This window comes from Oncorhynchus keta, chromosome 23, assembly GCF_023373465.1.
Source record: "Oncorhynchus keta strain PuntledgeMale-10-30-2019 chromosome 23, Oket_V2, whole genome shotgun sequence".
Classification (NCBI taxonomy): Eukaryota; Metazoa; Chordata; class Actinopteri; order Salmoniformes; family Salmonidae; genus Oncorhynchus; species Oncorhynchus keta.
Window position 1 is genome coordinate 17,413,438 of NC_068443.1, and position 25,607 is coordinate 17,439,044.

The window sequence follows — 25,607 nt, forward strand, 5'->3', positions numbered from 1 at the left end:
GCAATCCAACTCATTCATAGACACAATCAGAACACCAAGGCCTGATTCCTATTGAAACGTCAGGATACCATTTTAATATTGTTAGTCTCTTAAATCAGATGTGCATTGCCCTTTTCTTGACGAACACTCAGTTCCACAAAGCGAGGGAAGAGGTGCAACGCAGGAAAAATACATCTGCATGGCTGAGCAGGAACTTCCACTGGAATTTCCCCTTGTGCAAGAAAGTCAAACAGGTGTTCTGAAGACGAGGGGTGTGTGTGTGTGTTTAAAGCCACTTCGTCAAGTTGACATCATCATCATCTGAGGTCTGGCTGCTGGTTTCAGACTCGGAGCCCTCGTCCTTTTCTAAGTGGGCCTCGGCAACACACCTCCAGTGGGTGAAGTGGAGGGGGATGATCCCATTCCTCTTCAGCTAGGAAGAACAAGAACCGAAGTGAAAACACAAACCTAAGCCTTATTTATACCTGTTGTTAACATGCGTCCTTTGTCCTGATCTTATCCACATTCTGATGGTGCCCACACTAGCCGTTGCATCTACACATTGTAGTATTGTGTCTCATATCCGTCTGTGACCAGATTTGCCGGTTACTCCCTGTACACATTATTTTACAGATTCTTTCAAAATAATGTATTTAATTTAAAACAAGTGATTGTAAAGCTATAAAAAGAGTACCAGTACCAGTCAAAAGTTTGGACACCATTTATTTGTACTATTTTCCCCACGAATAATAGTGAAGACATCCAAACTATGAAATGACACATGGAATCCTGTAGTAACCAAAAGTATCAGACCAAGCCTGGTGCCTCAAAATATATTTTGGATTTGAGGTTCTTCAAAGTAGCCACCCTTTGCCTTGATGACAGCCTTGCACACTCTTGGCATTCTTTCAACCAGCTTCATGAGGTTGTCACCTAAAATTGCATTCCAATTAACAAGTGTGCCTTCTTTCCTTAATGCATTTGACCAATCAGTTGTGTTGTGACAAGGTAGGGGTGGTATACAGAAGATAGCCCTATTGGGTAAAAGAACAAGTCCATATTATGGCAAGAACAGCTCAAATAAGCAAAGAGAAACAACAGTCCACTACTTTAAGACATGGTCAGTCAATTAGGAAAATTTCAATAACTTTGAACATTTCTTCAAGTGCTCTCGCAAAAACCATCAATTGCTATGATGAAACTGGTTCTCATGAGGACCACCACAGGAATGGAAAACCCAGAGTTACCTCTGCTGCAGAGAAGTTCATTAGTTACCAGCCTCAGAAATTGCAGCCCAAATAAATGCTTCAGAGTTCAAGTAACAGACACATCTCAACATCAACTGTTCAGAGGAGACTGCGTGAATCAGGACTTCATGGTCGAATTGCTGCAAAGAAACCACTACTAAAGGACACCAATAATAAGAAGAGACTTGCTTGGGCCAAGAAACAGAAGCAATGGACATTTTGGAAATCTCACTTTTGGTCTGATGAGTCCAAATTTGACATTTCTGGTTCCACCCTCCGTGTCTTTGTGAGATGCAGAGTAGGTGAACGGATGATCTCATGTGTGGTTCCCACCGTGAAGCATGGAGGAGGTGGTGTGATGGTGCTTTGCTGGTGACACTGTCGTGATTTATTTAGAATTCAAGGCACACTTAACCAACATTCTATAGCGATACACCATCCCATCTGGTTTGCACTTAATGGGACTCATTGTTTTTCAACAGGACAATGACCCAACACACCTCCAGGCTGTGTAAGGGCTATTTGACCAAGGAGAGTGATGGAGTGCTGCATCAGATGACCTGGCCTCCAAAATCACCCGACCTCAACCCAATTGAGATGGTCTGGGATGAGTCGGACTGCAGAGTGAAGGAAAAGCAGCCAACAAGTGCTCAGCATATGTGGGAATTCCTTCAAGACTGTTGGAAAAGCATTACTCATGAAGCTGGTTGAGAGAATGCCAAGATTGTGCAAGGCTGTCATCAAGGCAAAGCATGGCTACTTTGAAGAATCTAAAATATATTTTGATTTTTTAAAAACACTTTTTTTTGGTTCCTACATGATTCAATATGTGTTATTTCATAGTGTTGATGTCTTCACTGTTATTCTACAATGTAGAAAAATAGTAAAAATAAAGAAAAACCATTGAATGTCTAAACTTTTGACTGGTATTGTATAGATGTATAAAAACTCCCAGTATTTTATTTTTCCAAGTATTGATGCCATAAGTCCATTGTACTAAATGTCAATGATTTTAGAGGCCAGTATGATGATGATTTAAATGGTTTGACCATGCAGATCAGTCAGATCACAAGGAGACTTTTAATAAATCTACACCGGTCAAAAGATTTGGGCACAATCAGAATGTGGACAAAGGACGCATGTTAGACCCAGGTATAAATGAGTCTCCAGACACAAGCCTGGTCCCACACTATGTGCTTGAGACAACTCTACCGTACAGCATGACAGCAATGGAAGAGTTGGCAACAGCACATACACTAGGCTACCTAAGCACTAGCCATTTTCATTATATTTAAACATGTCACTTCCTATGAGGTTTAAAGCAGTCACCGAAGATGCTCATAACATTAATGGTATTATTGTAAGATTGTGTCACAAACTCAGACGTACATGTTCAGTTTTAGTCTGGAACTCTCTGAGCTCTTCCTGAGTCAGGGGCAGGAAGCTGTCATCGTTTTCTGGGTATTCCTGCCAGCCCATGGCCTTCAGTAACCTGCAAAGAAACAGTGAACACTGCTTAATAGAGTGATGGTGTGTGTGTGTGTGTGTGTGTGTATATATGTCAGTCATACCGGTGTTCTGCCTCCAGTGAGCTAGACAAGTGATCAGTGTCTGAGTCGCTGAGGGAGTGAGACAGGCCGTTCTCATTGCAGACTCCCTGGCTGTAGGCTTTGGGCTCTGGGGTGCTGCTCTCGCCCTGAGGAGTCATTTACACCAAATAATAGACTCCAAAATAAAACAGGTCACTTCTGCTTACATATGTAGTGAGCCATGTGACGCTCCACATTTGACATGCCTCTGGTTTATTTTTTTGTTCAGTCAGACTGTGAATTTACCTTCAATTGGTTTGAATGTAACATTTTGGATGTTGTTTTGGAGGGCCTTTGCGTCCCACTGGGACATTTTCTAGGGGTGTTATGTACCTCTCCAGGTGTCCAAGGGCTGCTGCTGGAGGTCAGGTCACCGGTGACCTCGTCCTTCAGCGTCCGCAGGAAGTCACTCTTCCGGTCTGGTCCGCGCCGCATCAGCTTCAGCCGTGACGACGAGGCGATGTCTATGGGAGGAGTCGTACTGAAAGGACGCTGATAGAAAAGAGAGGGAGGAAAAATGTTGAGCCCTTGCTTGTGGTTTCTAACAGTTACGTAAACCTTTTCTCCCTTTATTTTGTTCCTCGGGACTGGATTTGTATGGCCTGCTATACGCTCTCTATGAACCCCTTTGGCCTGTGTAGGGTGTCTGGAGAGCTGCCCTCACCTCTTTGGGGGTGTTGTGGCTATGTAGCTGGGTGGCGGGTTTGGCTGCAGACACAGGGCTGGTGAAGACAGAGTCTCGTCCTGACAGGTGGAGGCCAGGCTTGGTGGAGTCTCTCCCACTCGGCTTCCACTGAGGGGGCTTGGTGGGCACCATGGCAGACTTAGGCACCAGGTTCTTGTAGACTGAGTGGGTAGAGCTAGTGATGGTGGGCAGGGCTTTGCTGCCATTGATGGGCGGGGCTCCGGAGCTGGCGAAGCCAGTAGAGAACACAGTGCATCCTGGGTCCTCCTTGGAAACCTTCTTGATCACCAGCATCTTAGACACCATCTGCTTGCCACTAGGCGGGTTCTCTGGAGAGATGGGAGCAACTAGTTAGGAGGGGTGTAATGACATGGAGACAAAGGGAGTGGGCTGAACTTTGTGAAGATGTTACTGGTGTCAACTTTGTAATGTCAATAGATCAATTCATCTATTAGAGGGATTACCCCATACTCCAGCGTGAGGAGCCACTGGCCTCATCTGGTTCCCAGGCTTTCCAGTTGTTTCAGGGTTAAGGGAGGGCTGGTAGGAAAACATTGACATTATTTCACAAGTTTGTATATACAGTATATTTCCTATGATGTTTTATGTTTAGCTGTACCAATCCAGGTATTTTCCGTTAGGTCTTAATGTCACTATGCCCATTGACTAATATGTGACAAATGGCACAGTACCTCAAGACTGTAAAATGTGACAAGAAGTTGTCAAGAGGTTTCAAGGAATGGAGGATGAGATTATTACTTACAAAGTCCTCTTCCACAAACTTCAGATTGTCCTCCCTGCTGTGTTCATCATTGGGGAACTTGTCCTGGTAGAGGGTCCCAGGGGCGCTCTTGCGGGGATGGAAGTTGCCGTTGCGCTGCCGGTGTCCCCCCTGCCTGTCCCCTCCTCCCGTCCCATGGCGCTTGGGTTGGCGCCCCAGGTGGTGGTGCCTGTCCTGTGCTGCCCGTGGCGCCCCGTGCCAGGTGGGATGAGCCTCCTTCCAGCAGGACCCCCCCGCTAGACCACCGTGCCCCCCCTTCGCCACCCCAGAGTCCACAGAGTCATGTCTCAGGAGGAGAGAGGGCTGCTGCCACCCATCACCTGCAGACACACATAGGACAGTAAGTTTAATACTATGTAACGAAACAAACACCGTTCTTTAAAGCAGGCTGTCAACAAACCACATATCACAAACAAGTTTTTGGGGGGGCGCGCAGGGGGTTCTGATCGTCAGGGTTACCTGCGGAGGCATGCAGGGGCCCGTTGTTAAAGAAGCCATCGGAGGAGTTGTGTCGTCGGCGGCTCACGGCAGCACGGCTGTTCCGGTGGTGATGGGGGTCGCCATGCTTCTCTAGGCTGGCTGCAGGGGACTGGATACAAAAATAAAAAGTTTATATTTTTGTCACGTGCACAAGTACAGTGTAATTCCTTTCTTGTAACTGCATTCCCAACAATGCAGTAATCAATAGTATTATAAATAGAACAAAAACACACTAGAAATAACAACACTAGAAAGTAAGTAAGCCATGTACGGGGTAAAAAAAGTCAAAGAAAAACACCAGAAGAAACACAAAAAAGTTGCGCCGGAGCTCGCAAGACTGCAGCCATAGAGTACGACGTGATCATTGTCAACACAAAAAAAGGTCAGTGAAGTGAAACCACGTGCTCCCAGATCATACCCCTAGTCTTCTAGTACCTCCACACACAATTATGAAACAGGAACAAATTCTCTCACAACAAACAACATTTTTCATCTGATTTATTTAGCAATACAATGTCACACAGATACATAATACACATACACTATATATACAAAGTATGTGGACATCTTTTCAAATGAGTGGATTCAGCCATTTCAGCCACACAAGTTGCTGACAGATTTATAACATAGAACACACCGCCATGCAATCTCCATAGCCAAACATTGACAGTAGAATGGCCTTATTGAAGAGCTCAGTGATGTTCAAAGTGGCATCATCATAGGATGCCACCTTTCCAACAAGTCAGTTCATCAAATACTGCCCCGCTAGAGCTGCCCTAGTCAACTGTAAATGCTGTAATTGTGAAGTGGCAAAGTCTAGGAGCAAAAACGGCTCAGCTGCGAAGTGGTGGGCCACACAAGCTTACAGAACGGGACCACCGAGTGCTGAAGCGCGCAGCTTGTACATCTCGATGGGACTGACCTCAACCCCATCGAACACCTTTCAGATTAATTGGAACGCCGACTGCGAGCCAGGCCTAATCACCCAACATCAGTGCCTGACCTCACTAATGCTCGTGGCTGAATGGAAGAAAGTCCCTGCAGCAATTTTCCAACATCTAGTGGAAGGCCTTCCCCAGAAGAGTAGAGACTGTTATAGCAGCAAAGGGGGGACCAACTCCATATTAATGCCCATGATTTTGGAATGAGATGTTTGACGAGCAGGTGTCCACATACCTTTGGTCATGTAGTGTATCTATGTAATATACAGTCATGTGGACATTAAGCAGCTTAGGTTTGGTGTTTATGTAATAACTTTGTGTTGTCCATCAGTCACTACTATCAGCTTGATCTTACTGGACTGCCAATGTTGAGATCGGTATCCACAACTAATTTGGCTGGTGTACAACCTGAACAAAAAAAAAAAAAATCACCTGGTATAGGCTATACTCTGACGACCAGATTACTCCAAGCTCTTGCTGAGAGTAAAAAAACACGGTTCTCATTTACTCCAAGCTCTTGCTGAGAGTAAAAAAACACGGTTCTCATTTAGCTGAATCTCAATCCCATGTCTAGTAGTCCCATGAGCAAGACAACACCACAACAGGCTCTCCTGCTTTTTACACTTCTGTCTCTGTCCATTCACCTTCCCTTTCTAGTTAAAGGTTAAATAAAAAATAACATTTATTCTACTGCTTTCACTTACCACAGAAAAAAAACACATTACAAATCAATCATACAGAGACTGGAAGATAGCAACTCTATGAGGAATGATAATAAAACAAGCAAAATCCCCTTTACTCCCTGTCAGTTTCTTCATCCTCTCTCCATTACAGTCTACATTCATTCAATATGACTTCCTTGTTTTTCTCCTGTCTGTTTCCCTTCATACAAACTGTATCTCTGACTATTTTTCCCGTGCTGATTGCAGTTAGTCTGCCCCCAATAAACCTGCCCCTGCTTGTACGCACACACAAACGTACATAAATACCCACACAAACACGGTCTCACCTTGGCAGGCTGGGGCGTGGAGAAGTTAAGCCAGGCAGGAACAAAGTCATGCTGCGCCATTTAGGTCCAGTGTCTCCTGTCAGTGGATCGAGGCATCAAACCTCATGGCAAGGATCTGACACAGAGTAAAATGAATGAGAAATCTTGGATTTTGGGACAAAAGAAACACATTGTTACATAAGACTTGTCATTATTACCCCAGAGTCTTTGGCTCTGAAGTCCTCTCCTCTTCCTCTTGGTCTCTGCCTCCTCTGTGGGATTGACTCAGAGTGTGTGATGGAGAGCAGCACCTCACTGCCGAGCCCTCCTCCTCCTCCAGGACAGAACAGCCCCTTTCCCCAGAGGCAGACCCCGTCGTCCAGGGTGAAAAGTTGGGAGTCGGGTCACAGGATTCTGGGATTATCTGGAATGGTGATCCAGAGGCGCGTTGTTACCCCCAAATTCGTCCTGATCACTCTACCGAAGCAGGTAGGATTCTTTGTCAGGTGAAGAGACACATGGAACCTGCTTGATCCGTTTTGTGAAACAGGTTCTGATTGGCGGGCTCAGTAGACAGGCAAGTGAATTGCCCAATGGGAGAGGCAGGTGCAGGTTGTCTGCTGAGATTGGAAGCTCTGGGGCATCGAGCCCTGTCAGTGTGAACGGGACAGTTTCACTATGACATCAGAAGTGTGCTGGAAGGAGGTTCTGGCTCTTCTCCTGCCACTATGAGTGCCAGCTCTTAGTCATTTTAGGCTCTACCCAAACACATGCAGAAAATAAATAAATTCAGAGACCTCTTTTTATTCCAATGGAGGTCACTGAAATCCACAGCTCACCTCATTAAACTGGTGAAAAGGCTGTCTGGGGTTGAAGGGAAAAAAGGGTGTCTAGTATTACAGTCACATGACAGTAAAGGCAGTAGAATCCACTGTTACATTTCTGACATCTTCAATTCCGGTCAGTGAAATGTTGATACTGCAGAACAACGCATTATAATGCAGCTTTTCAATGCATGCTAAGGACAATGGTGTCTCAACGGCTGATTAGATTGGTTGCTTTCTTCATCTGTCCTATTATATTTGCTGGTATAATTAGCTGTAGTTGTGTGGTTGAAGGATGAGAGTGCAAAGGTTTTTAAACAGTATAACAGCAATTGCTTACAATCAGTGTTCTGTGTGTCACAACACACCTGGGACACTTGGTTGAAAGACAAAAAATAAACTTGTCCATAAAAGAGGGAACCTCTGAAAGGCAAATATCTTCCTTTCTTCAAAGCAAAGAAAGTGTAGGAACATATGGAGCATGTGTCAGAAGGACAGGTGCTGTGCAGTTACTCCTAATATTTTCTGTCCTCTTGTAGCGTTGCTTTCACATGTAGTAGTATCTGCACTTATGCAGACCGGACCTGCAAACACAAAAACATAAATACTTTTGAATCTCAGACACACCGGTAAGGTTGTAATGCACAGACCCTTAGCTTACAAGTTTATGCAGGTGTGTATACCTGAGTCATGTTTCCAGCACAATATGTAGTGTATGTCAAAGTTGATGAATAGTTCTCCCAGAACACCTTTGATGAACCCACAATATAGCTTCTCATTCAAAAGACAGCAAACACATTGCAATGGCAAAAAGAAACGTTTTGAAGCTAAACATAATCAAAACCGGAGCTCTTAAGACATTTTATACTCTTATAAAACTGCAAGCTTTTATCAAATATGTATACGAGTCTAAAAATATTCTAGACCTGAAATGTTTCTCTCTCTCCCAGCCCCTGATCTAAATCGGGCAGTGAGTGATTGTGTTCTAAACTACTAAGAACTGCAACCCACTCACAGCATGTCATCATCATTAATGATCATAAAGCTGTAGTGCTTCCTAAATACAAATCATTAAACATGACTTGCCTAGTTAAAAGGTACAATTATATATATTTTTTATTAAAATATCCTTTATAGCACTGTGGTAGGCTGTCCAATGGCTTCCATTGTGTATTGAGTTGACTAAGTTATTGTGGACACATTCACTTTTACAAACAAGTTAAGGCACTGTCAAAATTCTTAGCGAGTTAAGAAATAATTTGAGCAGATTCAGGAAGCAAAAACTTTGAACACTGCTAGCTAATTATCTGGCTAGCTACAAAAGTATGGACACCCCTTCAAATTAGTGGATTCGGCTATTACAGCCACAACTGTTGCAGACAGGTGTATAAAATTGAGCACACAGCCATGCAATCGCCATAGACAAACATTGGCAGTAGTATGGCCTTACTGAAGAGCTCAGTATCTTTCAACGTGGTGAAGTGGAAACGTCTAGGGGCAACAACGGCTCAGCCGCAAAGTGGTAGGCCACACAAGCTCACAGAACGGGACTGCAGAGCTCTGTAGTGCATAAAAACCGTCAGTCCTCTGTTGTAACACTCACTAGCGAGTTCCAAACTGCCTCTGGAAGCAACGTCAGAAAAATAACTGTTCGTCGGGAGCTTCATGAAATTAGTTTACATTGCCGAGCAGCAGCACACAAGCCTAAGATCCCCATGCACAATGCCAAGCGTTATCTGGAGTGGTGCAAAGCTCGCCGCCATTGGACTGGAGCAGTGGAAACGTGTTCTCTGGAGTGATGAATCGCGCTTCACCATCTGGCAGTCCGAAAGGCCGAATCAGGATTAGCCGGATGCCAGGAGAACGCTACCTACCCAAATGCATACGTACAACTGTAAAGTTTGGTGGAGGAGGAATAATGGTCCGGGGCTGTTTCGCATGGTTTGGGCTTAGTTCCAGTAAAGGGAAATCTTAACGCTACAGCATACATTGATATTCTAGATGATTCTGTGCTTCCAACTTTGTGGCAACAGTTTGGAGAAGGTATTTTATCAGGACAATTCCTCCTGTGCACAATGCGAGGTCCATAGAGAAATGGTTTGTTGAGATCGGTGTGGAAGAACTTGACTGGCCTCCACAAAGCCCTGGCCTCAACCCCATCGACCACGTTTGGGAAGAATTGGAGCGCCGACTACGAGCCAGGCCTAATCACCCAACATCAGTGCCGGACCTCACTAATGCTCTTGTGGAAAGCCTTCTCAGAAGAGTGTAGGCTGCTTCTGCAGCAAAGGGGGAACCAACTCCATATTAATGCTAATAGGCTATGATTTTGGTATGAGATGTTCAACGAGTAGGTATCCACATACTTTTGGCCATGCAATGTAAACTCGTTGTAACCAAGTTGTGAGCAAGCTAGCCACGACTATCACCAAAGCTTGCAAGTCAACTGGCTAACATGCAGTAACTCTCAAAACTACGACCCAGTCTCAAACACATACAATATATTTTTGCAACAGAGTAACGTGAAGTTTTTTCTAATATTGCTGTCAAATTTCTGCAAATAAAAGGTAAACAGACCTTCGCTTCGTTGGCACAACACGGCTTCAAAATGGCTACCGCGTTAGCCCACACCGGGTCGGGGGATTCGGGCGCTTGCTAGCTAATAACGTTAGCTTGCTAGATTTTATAGGATGATGCCAAAACCTACTTATATCAAGCAATATCTTCACGAAATATGATTTAAAAAATATATATTGACTTAATATTCCGTTAGCACTGCAATACTTTCGTCCTGCTATGTGCCTCCAGATTAAAGTGGCGATTGGGTGTTTGTTTGGATTTTTGGTGCGCTCGCGGAGTTGATTTATCTGGGGTACATTCAAGTTCTTATAATTTTGCAACCTCAGGCGCGTAGCATTTTGTTTCAAATTGGAGTGTGATTTTTTGTATACTAAAAACGTCGAAACAGATTCGAAATAAATTAGAGTTAAAACATTTTGCAATCAAAATTGTCTTAATTTCTTTATCTAACCTTTATTTAACTAGGCAAGTCAGAAACAAATTCTTATTTACAATGTTGGCCAACCGGGGAACAGGGGGTTAACTGCCTTGTTCAGGGGCAGAACGACAGATTTTTACCTTGTCAGCTCGGGGATTCGATCCAGTACCTGCCGTCCCTGTTTAACTAGTACTAAAACAAAGTACTACTAGCTAGCTACATATTTGTGATATTGAATGCGACACACTATTTTCCATAAAGGCGCACTAATCGATCGTTGCGGAAATCAAACTTTCGTCAGACACAGTGAATCGAGTAATCGACCTTACAAGCCTATGCAATGGCTAATTTTATTATTGATCTGCACAACGTGAAGTTCATAAAATGCACATTCACCTCTTCCCCTTTTAGTTACATTTGTTGAAATCTCATTTGCATTGAATATACAATTGAATCCTTGTGTGGTAAGTAGAAACATTACACCAGCTTCTATGACACCATCATATTGGTCTATCTGTCAAATTGACCTTGCAACAAATATCCAAAAACATCAGGGTTCTCTGGACCAGGATAGACACAGTGGGCCAGATCATATTAAACCCTACTGAGAAATGCTTTCAGCAACACTGTCTTTATTTTACTCCCAGGGTCCAACATGGCGATCTCTGCAACGGATACTCTGGGGGTCCAGCTGCACAGTGAAGAGGGAATGTTTTTACACCAGTTCCAACCACTTGATATCTCCACAAGTTTCCATGGTGACTTCGATACTGTTCTGGAGACTAGCCTACTCCAGGTTCTGCTCCCAGGACCCCTGGGAGGAGAGAACCAACATCGCCTCAGCATGAAAACCCTGGTCAATGCCTCGGCTTCTCCACCCTCCTTCCATTCCTGGGTGCCCCCCTGCTGATAGCGGTGACCCAGTCCTACCTCCCTGAGGTGGCCTACGCCCAGGTGGTCTATGGGGCCTCCATAATGTCCTTCCTGGGCCGGGGCCTACTGGGGCTTTCCCTGCCCAGCACGACTGGATGAACCTGGGCAACAGTGTGGTGCCCTCCCTGCTGGCCTGGCTGGCTCTGCACTCTAGGGACAACATCGCAGAAGGAGCCCTGGTGGTTATCATGGGGCTGTGCCTGGCCCTGCACAACAATCAAACTCTGCTGCCTGGCTACCCCAGCTAGTTGAAAGCCTTGGAAACCATACTTACTCTGGTGGCTACCTTCTCCCTGGATGCCACATTGACACTGAAGGAGATGTGCCCGGAGAAGAAGATCAAGACAGTTGACTAGGTAATGGTGGCTAGGGGATACTCACTCAGAGGTTATACTTGAGAGCTAAAGTATCTCAAGACAAGTGAATGAATAGTGGAACACAGATCAGGGTCTTGTTCTGTAGGAGTTAACGGGAGAAAATGGGAGGTGTTGCAACATTGTTTAAAAAAAATACAAAAAATACATTTTCACACATGGATTTTCTTTTAATCAATGTGTTATTCATGACACATCTGTTCCTCAACATGTGAGAATTGAAATGTAAATTTACTTTAATCTAGTGCCGTTGCTGAATGAAGGTGATACAAGCTACAGTATTTTCAAACAAAGGGACATTTCTCAATGTTTTTGGAATGGTGAGTACTGACTAAAAAAGGCACTGATATTTACAGTGTTTTTCTTTTTTATATATTTACACACACACAATGGCTGCGTTTGTCAATGCGACATATTAAACAGAAATACTGAGTGCAACAGTTCTACTACAGAGTAATGTACCTTAGTGATCATTTAACAAACGCTGTCAGCACAGCAGAACGATACCATAAGCTTACCATTTCCAACCGTAACAAAGTTTCACATGAGGGGCCATAAGTAACATTTTGCTCATAGTAGCTTCTTCCTTCAGCAGTCAAGTAAGTGCAGTACAAGGTATAATATAACTCAGTGTAAACACATGAAGCTCATCGCACTAGAGGTCAGTCAACCTTCAGTCAACATGGATAACTCACAACTCTCATGGAAGTTAAACATAGTTTTGGTGGTAATTTTGAGAAATTGAAGTTGGGCAAAATTAATATAAAAATTTCCATTAAAAGTGCACAGGTTGAAACAATTCATAGGATATCACAAAGAGTGACAGCCAGCCATCCCATTCTCAGAAACAGACAAACATCCTTCGTACACTTCAGTGGAGAATATAATGGTCCTGAAAGTGCCAATGTTTTTAAGTTCACACAAATAAGCTGAGACAATACAGTAACAATGAAAGCTTTTGACCATCCAGAAACACTGGCACACTTCTCTGAAACAGAACAGTGAAGTGACTAACTGATGGAAACAGATGGGTCTGCCATGTGACTGACTGGGAGTAAGTACTGTAGCCTAGCCAGCTCATTTGAATCAACAGTTTCTTGGTTGGCAGTGTCCCAGTCATCCATTTGGCTCAATGTACGTCTAGTTCAGTTACATAAAAGCAATAAAAAAAACAATCCAGAACAACAAAACAATCCAAACATTCCGAAATCCATCTATTCCACAAAAAGTGATTTGTCTGGTATTTTGAGAAAACACCAAACTCTTCTAGCTAAAAAAGTCTGTGTTCATGCTCTGTGAAGAGCATAAGAGTATTCTACAAGTCTCATCCCAACTGTAGTTCACCCTCCATTAGCTAACAGAGTACAATGTGTGACCATGGGTATAGCAGATAACGGAATTTGATTCCGCATTCTGCCACTGCTGTTCAAAAGTTAAATACATTGCTGGTGAAGGCCATGTTGATAATAAACTTGAGGACTCGTCTTTGATATGGCTAAGAACATCATATGCAGTTGTCTAGTGTGTCCAACCTGGGTAGCAAACCCAGTCTCCTGCTGCACCACAGAGTCAGCCCGCTAAGGGCAAATTCATGATAACGGAATTACGCTGAGACTCACTTTAAAATATGTCAACAAAAACCAATGATTACAAAGTTAAACCATAGAACTCTATGCACAATGCCTACTTTGAACAATTTACAATGGACATTTTTACAAAAACACATTTACATTAAGAACTGTGCCGTTACAAAGTTTGGTAACAGAATAAAACTGAGGGAGATTTTACTGTAATTCTGTTACGAAACTTTGCATCTGCACAGTTTTTCTAGCAAATGTATATTTTGTTACTGTGTAAATTGTTCAAAGTAGTAGTAGTGCATGGAGTTATATGGTTTGTTAAACTTAGAAATATGTTTTTTTATTCACTCATGACTGCATGGCCAGGCACAACTCCAACACCATCATTAAGTTTGCTGATGACAACAGTGGTAGGCCTGATCACCAACAAAGATGAGACAGCCTATAAGGAGAAGGTCAGAGATCTGACCGTGTGGTGCAAGGACAACAACCTCTCCCTCAACGTGATCAAGACAAAGGAGATGATTGTGGACTACAGGAAAAGGAGGACCAAGCACGCCCCCATTCTCATCGACGGGGCTATAGTGGAGCAGCTGGAGAGCTTCAAGTTCATCACCAACAAATTAACATGGTCCAAGCACACCAAGATAATCGTGAAGAGGGCACAACAAAACCTATTTCCCTAAGGAGACTGAAAATATTTGGCATGGGTTCTCAGATACTCAAAAGGTTTTACAGCTGCACCATTGAGAGCATCCTGCCTGATATGGCAACTGCTCGGCCTCCGACCGCAAGGCACTACAGAGGGTAGTGCGTACGGCCCAGTACATCACTGGGGCCAAGCTTCCTGCCATCCAGGACCTCTATACAAGGAGGTGTCAGAGGAAGGCCCTAAAAATGGTCAAATAATCCAGCCACCCTAGTCATAGACTGTTCTCTTTGCTACCGCACGGCAAGCGGTACCGGAGCGCCAAGTCTAGGTCCAAGAGGCTCCTACATAGCTTCTACCCCCAAGCCATAAGACTCTTGAACAGCTAATCAAATGGATACCCAGACTATTTGTATTGCCCCCCCCTCCCCTCCCTCACACACACACTGCTGCTACTCTTATTATCTATGCATAGTCACTTTAATAACTCTCCCTACATCGACATCGGTGCTCCCGTACATTGACTCTGTACCGGTATGCCCTGTATATAGCCCTGCTATTGTTATTTACTGCTTCTCTTTAAATGATTTGTTATTCTTATCTCTCACTTTGTTTATAGGTATTTTCTTAAAACTCCATTGTTGGTTAAGGGCTTGTAAGTAAGCATTTCACGAAGGTCTACACCTGTTGTATTTGGCGCATGTGACAAATACAATTTGATTTGATTTGTTTGGCATACATTTTAAAGTGAAAAATCTGAGTCTTCTGATACCATGAAATTGCCCCAAAGCTAAAGCCATTTTGGCCTTTATAGCTCTGTAGCTAACTCAAGTATCCAGATCTCAAGCAAGGTTACTCATCATGTAATCTCACGGTGTCAGACATAAAACCGCATTCTCGTCTGAGAATGAGATTTGTTCCAGAAAAAAAGAAAACGGCTACTCATCAGGTTTCGCGGTTCACCGAACCACCTCCCTTGTTTCTACTACGGCTCAATCTCAGAGCACGGCCACACCCCCGTCACAGCGACTGGTGATCATGTTGCCAATCTCCGTCCAGGTGTCCAGGTGGGGGTCGTAAATCTCCACAGAGTCCACCGTCACGGGGGCCGAGAAGTCTCTGCTGGAGGCCCGTCCCCCCACGGCGTACAGCAGTCCGTTAACGGCTGACACGGACACCCCGGCCCTCGCCACTGCCATGGGGGCCACCTCCACCCATTTCTCCTATTAGATGGAAGGAGTAATGGATACATATTTGAGAGAGACCGTCTGAGGGAAATCAGAGGCGTTGTAGTGTTTCCATCTACAGTTGAAGTCGGAAGTTTACATACACCTTAACCAAATACATTTAAACTCAGTTTTTCACAATTCCTGACATTTAATCCTAGTAAAAATTCCCTGTTAAAATAAAGTGGTGATCCTAAGAATGTGAAATGTCAGAACATTAGTAGAGAGAATTCAGCTTTTATTTATTTCATCACATTCCCAGTGGGTCAGAAGTTTACATACACTCAATTAGTATTTGGTAACATTGTCTTTAAATTCTTTAACTTGGGTCAAACGTTACGGGTAGCCTTCCACAAGCTTTCCACAATAAGTTGGGTGAATTTTGGCCCATTCCTCCTGACAGAGCAGGTGTAACTGAGTCAGGTTTGCTCGCACGCACTTTTTCAGTCCTGCCCACAAATTTTCTATAGGATTGAGGTCAGGGCTTTGTGATGGCCACTCCAATACCTTGACTTTGTTGTCCTTAAGCCATTTTGCCACAATGTTGGAAGTATGCTTGGGGTCACTGCCTATTTGGAAGACCCATTTGCAACCAAGCTTTAACTTCCTGACTGATGTCTTGATGTTGCTTCAATATATCCACAATTTTCCATCCTAGTGATGCCATCTATTTTGTGGAGTGCACCAGTCCCTCCTGCAGAAAAGCACCCCCACAACATGATGCTGCCATCTCCGTGCTTCACGGTTGGGATGGTATTCTTCGGCTTGCAAGCTTCCCTCCTTTTTCCTCCAAATATAACAATGGTCATTATGGCCAAACAGTTCTATTTTGTTTCATGAGACCAGAGGGCATTTCTCCAAAAAGTGCGATTTTTGTCCCCATGTGCAGTTTCAAACCGTAGTCTGGCTTGCTGAGCGCCCTTTCAGGTTGCCGATTTATAGGACTTGTTTTACTGTGGATATAGATACTCTTGTACCTGTTTCCTCCAGCATCTCATAAGGTCCTTTGCTGTTGTTCTAGGTTTGATTTGCACTTTTTTGCACCGAAGTACATTCATCTCTAGGAGACACAATGCGTCTCCTTCCTGAGCAGTATGACGGCTGCGTGGTCCCATGGTGTTTCTACTTACGTACTAATGTTTGTACAGATGAACGTGGTACCTTCAGGCGTTTGGAAATTGCTCCCAAAGATGAACCAGACTTGTGGAGGTCTACAATTTTTTTTCATGAGGTCTTGGCTGATTTTTAAAATAATTTTCCCATGATGTCAAGCAAAGAGGCACTGAGTTTGAAGGTAGGCCTTGAAATACACTGCTCAAAAAAATAAAGGCAACACTAAAATAACACATCCTAGATCTGAATGAATGAAATATTCTTATTAAATACTTTTTTCTTTACATAGTTGAATGTGCTGACAACAAAATCACACAAAAATGATCAATGGAAATCAAATGTATCAACCCATAGAGGTCTGGATTTGGAGTCACACTCAAAATTAAATTGGAAAACCACACTACAGGCTGATCCAACTTTGATGTAATGTCCTTAAAACAAGTCAAAATGAGGCTCAGTAGTGTGTGTGGCCTCCACGTGCCTGTATGACCTCCCTACAACGCCTGGGCATGCTCCTGATGAGGTGGCGAATGGTCTCCTGAGGGATCTCCTGCCAGACCTGGACTAAAGCATCCGCCAACTCCTGGACAGTCTGTGGTGCAACATGGCGTTGGTGGATGGAGCGAGACATGATGTCCCAGATGTGCTCAATTGGATTCAGGTCTGGGGAACGGGCGGGCCAGTCCATATCATCAATGCCTTCCTCTTGCAGGAACTGCTGACACACTCCAGCCACATGAGGTCTAGCATTGTCTTGCATTAGGAGGAACCCAGGGCCAACCGCACCAGCATATGGTCTCACAAGGGGTCTGAAGATCTCATCTCGGTACCTAATGTCTTTCAGGCTACCTCTGGCGAGCACATGGAGGGCTGTGCGGCCCCCCAAAGAAATGCCACCCCACACCATGACTGGCCCACCGCCAAACCGGTCATGCTGGAGGATGTTGTAGGCAGCAGAACGTTCTCCACGGCGTCTCCAGACTCTGTCACGTGCTCAGTGTGAACCTGCTTTCATCTGTGAAGAGCACAGGGCGCCAGTGGCGAATTTGCCAATCTTGGTGTTCACTGGCAAATGCCAAACGTCCTGCACAGTGTTGGGCTGTAAGCCCAACCCCCACCTGTGGACGTCGGGCCCTCATACCACCCTCATGGAGTCTGTTTCTGACCGTTTGAGCAGACACATGCACATTTGTGGCCTGCTGGAGGTCATTTGCAGGGCTCTGGCAGTGCTCCTCCTTGCACAAAGGCAGAGGTAGCGGTCCTGCTGCTCGGTTGTTGCTGGGTTGTTGCCCTCCTCCACGTCTCCTGATGTACTGGCCTGTCTCCTGGTAGCGCCTCCATGCTCTGGACACTACGCTGACAGACACAGCAAACCTTCTTGCCACAGCTCGCATTGATGTGCCATCCTGGATGAGCTGCACTACCTGAGCCACTTGTGTGGGTTGTAGACTCCGTCTCATGCTACCACTAGAGTGAAAGCACCGCCAGCATTCAAAAGTGACCAAAACATCAGCCAGGAAGCATAGGAACTGAGAAGTGGTCTGTGGTCCCCACCTGCAGAACCACTCCTTTATTGGGGGTGTCTTGCTAATTGCCTATAATTTTCACCTGTTGTCTATTCCATTTACACAACAGCATGTGAATTGTATTGTCAATCAGTGTTGCTTCCTGAGTGGACAGTTTGATTTCACAGAAGTGTGATTGACTTGGAGTTACATTGTGTTGTTTAAGTGTTCCCTTTATTTTTTTGAGCAGTGTACTCCAATTAACTCAAATGATGTCAATTAGCCTTTCAGAAGCTTCTAAAGCCATGACAGTCAATTTAGTGTATGTAAACTTCTGACACACTGGAATTGTGATACAGGGAATTATAAATTAAATAATCTGTCTGTAAACAATTGTTGGAAAAATGATTTGTGTCATGCACAAAGTAGATGTCGTAACCGACTTGCCAAAACGACAGTTTGTTAACAAGAAATGTGTGGAGTGGTTTAAAAACTAGTTTTAATGACTCCAACATAAGTGTATGTAAACTTCCGACTTCAACTGTACATAAAGCTATGATGAGGTATGGTGACAACGTGTGGCTTTTTAAACAAGGCAGTATTTACAGTGCATTCCGGAAGTATTCAGATCTCTTGACTTTTTACACATTTTGTTAGGTTACAGTCTTATTCTAAAATTGATTTACATTTTTTTTTATTATGCTACACGCTTGGCACATCTGTATTTGGGGAGTTTCTCCCATTCTTCTCTGCAGATCCTCTCAAACACTGTCAGGTTGGATGGGGAGCATTGCTGCACAGCTATTTTCAGGTCTCTCCAGAGATGTTCGATCAGGTTCAAGTCCAGGCTCTGGCTGGGCCACTCAAAGACATTCAGAGACTTGTCCCAAAGTCACTCCTGCATTGTCTTGGCTGTGTGCTTAGGGTTGTTGTCCCAGTCTCTGCACTTTGCTCCATTCATCTTTCCCTTGATCCTGACTAGTCTTCCAATCCCTGCTGCTTAAAAACATCCCCACAGCGTGATGCTGCCTCCATTATGCTTCACCGTATGGATGGTGCCAGGTTTCCTCCAGACGTGACGCTTGGCATTCAGGCCAAATATTTCAATATTGGTTTCTTTAGACCAGAGAATGTTGTTTCTCATGGTCCTTTAGGTACCTTTTGGCAAACTCCAGGTGGGCTGTCATGTGCATTTTACTGAGGAGTGGCTTCTGTCTGGCCACTACCATAAAGGCCTAATTGGTAGAGTGCTGGAGAGATAGTTGTCCATCTGTAAGGTTTTCCGATCTCCAGAGGAACTCTGGAGCTCTGTCAGAGTGACCATCAGGTTCTTGGTCACCTCCCTGAACATGGCCCTTCTCCCCTGATTGCTCAGTTTAGACAGGCAGCCAGCTCTAGGAAGAGTCTTGGTGATTCCAAACTTCTTCCATTTAAGAATGATGAGGGCCACTGTGTTCTTGGGGACCATCAATGCTGCAAAAATGTTTTGGTACCTTTCTCCAGAGCGGTGCAGCGACACAATCCTGTCTCTGAGCTTTACGGACAATTCCTTTGACCTCATGACTTGGTTTTTGCTCATGCACTGTCAACTGTGGGACCTTATATAGACAGTTGTGTGCCTTCCCAAATCATGTCCAATCAATTGAATTTACCACAGGTGGCCTCCATTCAAGTTGTAGAAATATCTCAAGGATGATGAATGGAAAAACGATGCATCTCATAGCAAAGGGTTTGAATACGTATGTCTAAGGTATGTTTTGTATTTTTTTTTATACATTTGCAAAAATGTCTAAACCTATTCTCGCTTTCTCATTATTTTAGAATAAGGCTAAAGTAACAAAATGTGGAAAAAAGAAGAGGGTTTGAATACTTTCCGAATGCACTATATAAATCCACCATAACTCCCTCACCTCTTCAGGGCAGTATTTCTCTACCGTCTCCAGGGAGCCCAGTGCCTCGTTCCAGCCCCCCACAGCGTAGATGCAGTTGTTGAGGCAGGCCACGCCCACGTAGGCCCGCCGGGTCACCATGACGGGCAGGGCACTCCAGCGCCGGGAAATGGGGTCGTACACCTCTGCAGAACGCAGCTCCATCCCCTCATCACTAATCCCCCCGATCACATAGATGAAGCCTAGACATAGGGGAGATGGGAATGATCAGCGGCCATTCAGAAATTCTGACATTGAGACAGCGGAAGCAATTATATTGATACAGTACATTCTTTTGTAAATGTTTTATGTATTGTTGTTATGTATGAATTAAATTACCCTGTAATTCGCAGCATCCAAAGTAATACCGAGGCACTGCCATGCTTCCAATGATCTCCCACTTATTCTCTGTCGGGTCGTAGCGCTCCATTGTCTTCCCTATCTCTGATCCAACCCAACCACCTGCAGGAACACAGCAACATGGTATTAATACCTTATCCCATAGACCCAAGTGACAGACTCTTGGACACTAATTTCTTCATTCCCTTCTTTAAAAAAAATAACTGATCTGACATGACTGTTTTGGTGAAAGCTATGCAGTGGAAACCTTGCTTTCACCTGTTCAATCATGTTAGATCTGTGACGACTTCAAGGAGGGGAAAAAATAAGCATATATTCCCAATCAAGGCCTTTGATTCGTTAGTTTACCCAGTGCGTAGAGAGCCCCGTGACAGGGGCAGACCCCGACACCACAGCGAGGGAAATTGAGAGAGGCCACAGCTGCCCACTGCTTAGTCACCGGGTCGTATCTCTCTGTGCAGTCAAATATCATGGAGTCCTTCTCCCCTGGGAAATGACAAGAAACAGAATACTAGACATATATCTGTATTGCCCTGAGGAAGACACAGGTTGAAACACATGGCATGTTCTCCGTACAAACAAACACAGAACCACACAGACAGGACTCATTACTGAGTGGACTATCCTGGTTAAATAAATAAAATGAGAGTCTCACCTCCAACGACATAGATCATGCCCTCCAGCACAGCCACTCCCAGCCCGCTACGGGCCTGGTGCAGGGAGGACACAGTGGTCCAGTACTGGCTGAATGAGTCAAAGCGTTCCACGCAGCTCAGGGCCCGGCTGTCACTCCAACGGCCTCCCTGCAGCCGAGTGTAGCCTCCTGAGACAGGGGAAACCAACCGTGACGCAAAAGCCTGGATCACTTCATGAAATGGAATAAGTCAATTTGGATCGAGCTGGTACTCATATAATCTGCTGAGTTTACACTGAAGATGCTACAACAAAAGTGATCACCCCAGTTCACCCCATCAACATATAAAAGGTGGCCAGGTGCTGAACTGAGGTTTGACCTACCTATGGCATAGAGGTATTTCCTGGCCTTTCTCCTTGGCCTCATCTTGGCTGGCTGTAACAGGCTGTACACCTTATTCTCTTTGGGAGACTTGCTGACCTCTGTGTATTCCCTCAGCAGTGTCTGCAGCGCCACCCGCAGGCTGAAGTCAGAAATGCCTACACAGAGAAATTATATGATGTCATCGATTAGCAGCACAACAATAAAAATCAGGGGGAAAGATACTGGTTTGGGGATAAATACATTTTAATGGTGTGAAAAATAAAAAAGGATTTAAGAAAATCAGTTATTGATAAATCAGGAGAAATAAGGACATTCCTTCCTGACAGATCAGGAGGAAACATCTTTCCATCTAACCTTCGATGTACTTGAAGAGTCTCTGTGGGGAGAGCAGGGGGAACCTGACTGGGTCCAGCACTTCCACCACATGCTTCTTCCTCTTGGTCACGTCCTGTAGGACCCAGTCCATGGCCGCCGTGAACACCTGGTACTCATCCTCGATTCGCAGCTCCTCACTCCGCAGCAGCTTCACCAGCTGGCCCTTGGACAGGCCCCAGAACTCGTCCGACACACACACCTAAAGGTCAGATGTTTTGAATGTGATTTAGTTTTTTGATGTCAGTGGTAACAGGTTATTCACTTTTTGTTACACACCCTCAGCAGATTAGAATGAGATGAAAAGAGAAAAGAGCCTCAGAGAGGGAAAGAGAGAATCTGAAGACAGACAGAGATGGAGGAAGAAAGAGACCATGCATAGCACCTCCAGAAAGTGGACCTGGATGTAGTTCTCAGTGAACGCCAGCATGTCCATGAAGGCGATCTGCTCAAGGAACTGGTATACCCCCACACAGTTGGACGGGTCCATGTGGCCCTTGAGGAACTCTCCACAGATAGACACCACCTCACTCAGCTGCAGCATGTCTGCTGCTACCATCAGCTCCTGCATGTTCTCCACCGTCACGTTAATCATACCTGGACGGGTTCAGTTCAAAGAAACACAAAGAAATCTGTATCATGTATTACTGTTCTTTGTATGAACACACTCAGTAAATGGTACATTTCCTGACAGGGCGAACCTGTGTATATGAACTCCAGCAGGACCTCAAACACTGGTGCCTCCACCCCCAGGATCTGGACCTCTTCCTTGTCTGCCTCGCTCATCCCCCCAGAGAAGAGAGCGGAGAAGTAGGGGCTGCTTGCAGCCAGGACCAGCTTGTGGACACTGAACACACGGCCTCCCAGCCGCAGCCTTACGTCACAGAAATCTGTCCGGAGGCGCATCTTGTTCATCTGGGCCAGGATGAGTCGGGCGTAGCGGTCCGATGCAAACAGAGCCTGCTCAGCGGACTGGGTCGTCACACTAGTTGCAGGTATGTCACCGCCGCCAGAGCCACTGCTCCCAGGTGGGGAGCGAGGTGGAAACATCACAGACGACATGGTGGCTCAGTCACAGGGAGGGAAAGAGACGGGGGCGGTGTCACAGAGACGGTCTACCCTTACTGCAGCTTCATGGTGCAGGACTCTTCAAGTGGACACATCATCTGACTCTAGGGAGAAGAGCACGAGAAACATGAAAGATGATACAGTATGTTATGTTACATTTGAGATTGTAACAAGCTGGTATAACATTACAATACAAAATAACATCATTATGATAAAAAGTTCCAAATATTTGATGCTGGTGTTCTGTTTGTTGCTTTTGTCTTCAACTGTGTTTGTGAGAACAAGAAATAGAGGGGGGGTGAATTATTTCCTCTATTGAGTTCCAAGTGATGCATTATGTAACTGTTCATGTATCAGTTATCAAAAAGGTCCCTTGTTTTTATATCACCACCACCATCTGGACTAGTTCAAACTGTACAACCAGCTCATGACAACATATTTGCTATAAAACACAGCATTTCATCCACCATTGATCTGTGACTTTGCTCTATGGATGCTAGCTAAATATTGGATACAAAAAGAATGAAGTTAGTTCACCTCACTTACTAGCAAACAGACCGAGATGGATTTACAATAATGTTAATTTTGTTCACGGTATAAAAAGTATAGCAGCATCATCAGATGGATTGGTGTGTCCCACTAGTCTGGCTACTAGTGTACCGTCGCCCTAGAGATCAGTTGGTTGGTAAGCAAACATACCTGCAGCTAACGTTAGCTAGCCAACGTTAGCGCCTGCTAAATTATGTGACAGATAGGGTCAGACCATTTTATTATTTGAATGCTAAATTACGATAATCGAAAATGTTCAAATAGAACCATGTCTACACAAAGGAAATATAATACGCCAACCTGTACAGTTGCTTGTTAGTCCACATTAAGTTTTCAAGTTAGTTAATTTCCAGCAGGCAACTTCCGCAAACAGATCTGTCAATCTTTTTTCTGGATCGACTGTACGGTCTTAAGTGGAAGGAATACTAGGTCTAACTAAGCAAATACCAAACGTATAATGAAGTCAACACCAGTAGATGGCATCATTGCCCTTGGCGTGCAAGTGAAGCACATGCAAAAAATAACCAGGGTTGGGACCAAAGGCCTGCATTGCTGCCTGCTTGCCTACCAAAATGAAGGACACAGTCATTGAGTTAAAACCACATGATTATTATATCTAGAATTCTGCATGTAGCATGTGGTCGTAAGGAAAAGCAAGACATGGCCCATAGTTTGCAATATCTCTATCTTTTCTGTAATTTGGTTATAATTTGCCCACTGTGCTGTTGATTGTTAAATGAAAGGGCACACAGTGAGTGTTAACATTTTTTAAATAAGGTTTAAGAGGTCATGAACCCTAGCCTTGTATATAATCCACCAGACTGATTTCCGCTGCGCTATTGGTTGTGAACCATTCATGTAAGCTTGCAAGATCAGACGGTTTGTGAGGCTTTACATGGCCCCTACATGCACTTACTGCACACTTGCCTGTAGCCCCTGCTTCGTGCTTAAGCTATTAACATTATGGCCATTGACTGTGAAACAACTGGCTAATCAGATATGTAAATTAGAGCAGAATCAGGACAGTAAGCCTATAACAAGCTCGTTAATGGTTTTTGTAGAACATAGGCTACTGTACAAAAAGTGAATTCATTCAATTTACTTTTTGAACCTGAACCTGTTGACTATCGTTAACTAGACTTTCTTTGGCCTGACGACACAGGGGGGACATTTATAGCCCACCAACCCATTACTTCTTTCATTTTTGGGACATTTGGATGATTTGATTGTCTGGAACCCTGTTCACGGTGTCTGAAACCTGTTCCTCTTTAACCTTAAGGTTAAAAAGGTCAATTAATCAAGACAATCAAGAAATTGGTTCAATTAGCTCATTCGATTTAAAGAAGATCTTCAAATCCCTCTTCTTCTCCACTAGCCAGCCCTTTATAAATAGAATCTATAAATCAAGTCAAAGTTTATTGGTTGCGTACACAGTTTAGCAGATGTTATAGTAGGTGCAGTGAAATGCTTATGTTACTAGCTCCTAACAATGCAGTAAAATGTCAAATTTTTTGAAATTATAAATTAAATCAAGAAATAGTGGAACTAATTCAATTAACAATTCAAATAGCACTGTAACAGTAATCCAAATGCAATCTACATGTATATACAGAAAATTAATTTACACAAGAATGATATGTACAGCAGTAGATATATTAGAGTGAGCTATGTCAAGAATCCAGTATATAAATAAATATACAGTGTGTATTAACAGTGTAACTAAAATGCATGTACTGTACAGAAGTAGAAATATTAGAATGAGCTATGTCGCAAATACAGTATTTAAATGCACAGTACAAAACCCCATGGCAAAATGGACAGAATTGCAGGAAATTAGCTTCCGGTCCAGAATACGGAATATAGAAAGTATGGACAGCATTAGAATAGAAAAGGTATGTACAGCAGTAGTTGGATAGGATGAGCCATGATACAATTTATACATATAAAGTGGGTAAAACGGTATTTAGTGACCAGTGTTCAATGACTCTATGGACATAGGGCAGCAGTCTCTGAGATGCAGGATAGAAGGGTACACCTGATATCCATGCAGGTGAAGGGTACACCTGATATCCATTCAGGTGCAGCGTACACCTGATATCCATTCAGTGAGGTTTTGTATCTCGTGTATCTCCCTAATGTCAAATGCCGTCCGTTCTGTGGCCTTGTGGGGGATATCATCAGTAGAGTATCTTCGCCTGACTGTAGGTCTTATATCCTTTTACTCCTCCTGGCTGACCTCGCCATCCTTACCACTTCCAGCTCTAATTCCTCCGTGATTAGTCCCCAGCGGCCCTCCAGCCATCTGCATGTAGCTAATGGTTTCCAATCCCAGGCCACATCCAAGTGACACTGGCCCTGTGCCAGCCCAGTGGCCATATTAATATTTCAGAGCTGAACACCTTTACACGGTTGACTGTCGA

At 44.2% G+C, this 25,607-nt stretch overlaps 2 protein-coding genes and 1 pseudogene across 3 annotated transcripts; 1 reads left to right on the forward strand and 2 right to left on the reverse strand.

The window, feature by feature from the left end:
* Positions 1 to 45: 45 nt before the first annotated feature.
* Positions 46 to 10,812, reverse strand: LOC118401925 (vasculin-like protein 1). 2 transcript variants are annotated; one of them, XM_035799618.2, is made up of 11 exons: positions 10,653 to 10,812; positions 6,909 to 8,098; positions 6,712 to 6,826; positions 4,741 to 4,870; positions 4,264 to 4,601; positions 3,965 to 4,040; positions 3,480 to 3,829; positions 3,149 to 3,307; positions 2,798 to 2,922; positions 2,616 to 2,718; positions 46 to 412 (listed from the first exon to the last, which is right to left on the reverse strand). In XM_035799618.2, the coding sequence occupies exons 3-11, from the start codon at positions 6,769 to 6,771 to the stop codon at positions 266 to 268; spliced, it is 1,488 nt and encodes a 495-aa protein (XP_035655511.1). In that variant the 5' UTR covers positions 6,772 to 6,826; positions 6,909 to 8,098; positions 10,653 to 10,812; the 3' UTR covers positions 46 to 265. The 2 variants fall into 2 exon arrangements, with proteins under 2 accessions (XP_035655511.1, XP_035655510.1); XM_035799617.2 differs by lacking the exon at positions 10,653 to 10,812 and adding an exon at positions 10,092 to 10,391.
* Positions 8,106 to 12,220, forward strand: LOC118401927 (transmembrane protein 69-like; annotated as a pseudogene).
* Positions 12,221 to 14,472: 2,252 nt separating this feature from the next.
* On the reverse strand, positions 14,473 to 23,623 carry ipp (intracisternal A particle-promoted polypeptide). The gene is made up of 10 exons (XM_052476676.1): positions 23,488 to 23,623; positions 22,272 to 22,742; positions 21,956 to 22,167; positions 21,553 to 21,772; positions 21,198 to 21,353; positions 20,836 to 21,003; positions 20,529 to 20,666; positions 20,160 to 20,282; positions 19,803 to 20,023; positions 14,473 to 15,271 (listed from the first exon to the last, which is right to left on the reverse strand). Exons 2-10 carry the CDS (start codon positions 22,630 to 22,632, stop codon positions 15,047 to 15,049), a joined length of 1,824 nt encoding a protein of 607 aa, XP_052332636.1. The 5' UTR covers positions 22,633 to 22,742; positions 23,488 to 23,623; the 3' UTR covers positions 14,473 to 15,046.
* Positions 23,624 to 25,607: the final 1,984 nt, after the last annotated feature.